We start from the raw sequence: 1072 nt of genomic DNA on the forward strand, positions 1-1072 counted from the left end.
GTTTTTTTTTTTTAGTTTTTTTTTTTTTCTGCGTAGTAGAAGTGTAGTGCAGGAACCCCCGATTTTAGCTTAGGCAGAGAACTCACCCAAAAGCAGTAAACTCAGGAAAGGAAAAAAACCCAACAAATAAACAAACAATCGTATCTGTTCTCAATTTATAAATAAGTTATAACATTTAAAGGGCTCACATAAAACATGCTGGCTTTCCAGAAAGCATCAAGAGAGCACGGACACATACATTTAGAGGAACAACAAGAGCATGAGGAGCATCTAGAAATAAAATTTAATTAAAAAAAAAATAAAAATTAAAAACCGAAACAGAACACGACATGAACTCAGTCCTGGGATAACGGTACCATACGCGTTGTTTTCGAATATCAACAACATGCTGAAAAGAAGGTGCCTCACTGTACAGTACTCCGAAACTACGATCTGCGGCGCTTTATTTATTTATTTACGTATTTCTTTCTCGTCTCCTCTTCTTTCCACGATATTCCTCCGCTAGAATTTATGGCTGAAAGGCGCTGCCCGCCGAGGCTAAGCTCATGCTTTTCAGTTTATTATCCTTCTTCCATTTCATCCTCCTGTTCTGGAACCAGATTTTGATCTGGCGCTCGGAGAGGCAGAGAGCGTGAGCGATCTCTATTCTCCTCCTGCGGGTGAGATATCTATTGAAGTGGAATTCCTTTTCCAACTCCAGGGTCTGGTAGCGAGTGTACGCTGTCCTCGCCCTCTTACCGTCTGGTCCAGTCATGTCTGAATAACACGGACAACAGCGGGGTTTGGGTTTGTGCTTTCTGCTAGCGGTTTGTTATCCTTAACGCTATTATTTTTGTAATACCGAGGTAAAACAGTCGCCTTCTTCGGGCAGCTAGGAAAGCTGCTTCTTCCCCAGATAACAGCCCCCCCACCCCCTCTATTTCTCGAATTTAACTGGAGCAGCGAGATCTTGAAATCGCCCTTTTTTTAGCCTCTGCCCGGGTGTTTCTGGGGCTGTTTGCAGGGGCATCAGGTTTAACGCTGCTTTCTTTTCTCTAGGAGAAAACCGGGGCGGGGGAGTCGCTATTACCCG

General features: G+C 43.8%; 1 protein-coding gene across 1 annotated transcript; it reads right to left on the minus strand.

Annotated features, from left to right (window-relative positions):
* Positions 1 to 6: 6 nt before the first annotated feature.
* LOC104492665 (homeobox protein Hox-B5) lies at positions 7 to 758 on the minus strand. Its single transcript, XM_010135249.1, has one exon. The coding sequence runs from the start codon at positions 752 to 754 to the stop codon at positions 509 to 511; it is 246 nt and encodes an 81-aa protein (XP_010133551.1). The 5' UTR covers positions 755 to 758; the 3' UTR covers positions 7 to 508.
* Positions 759 to 1072: the final 314 nt, after the last annotated feature.

The sequence above is a fragment of the Buceros rhinoceros genome, unplaced genomic scaffold (assembly GCF_000710305.1).
Source record: "Buceros rhinoceros silvestris isolate BGI_N320 unplaced genomic scaffold, ASM71030v1 scaffold35304, whole genome shotgun sequence".
Classification (NCBI taxonomy): Eukaryota; Metazoa; Chordata; class Aves; order Bucerotiformes; family Bucerotidae; genus Buceros; species Buceros rhinoceros.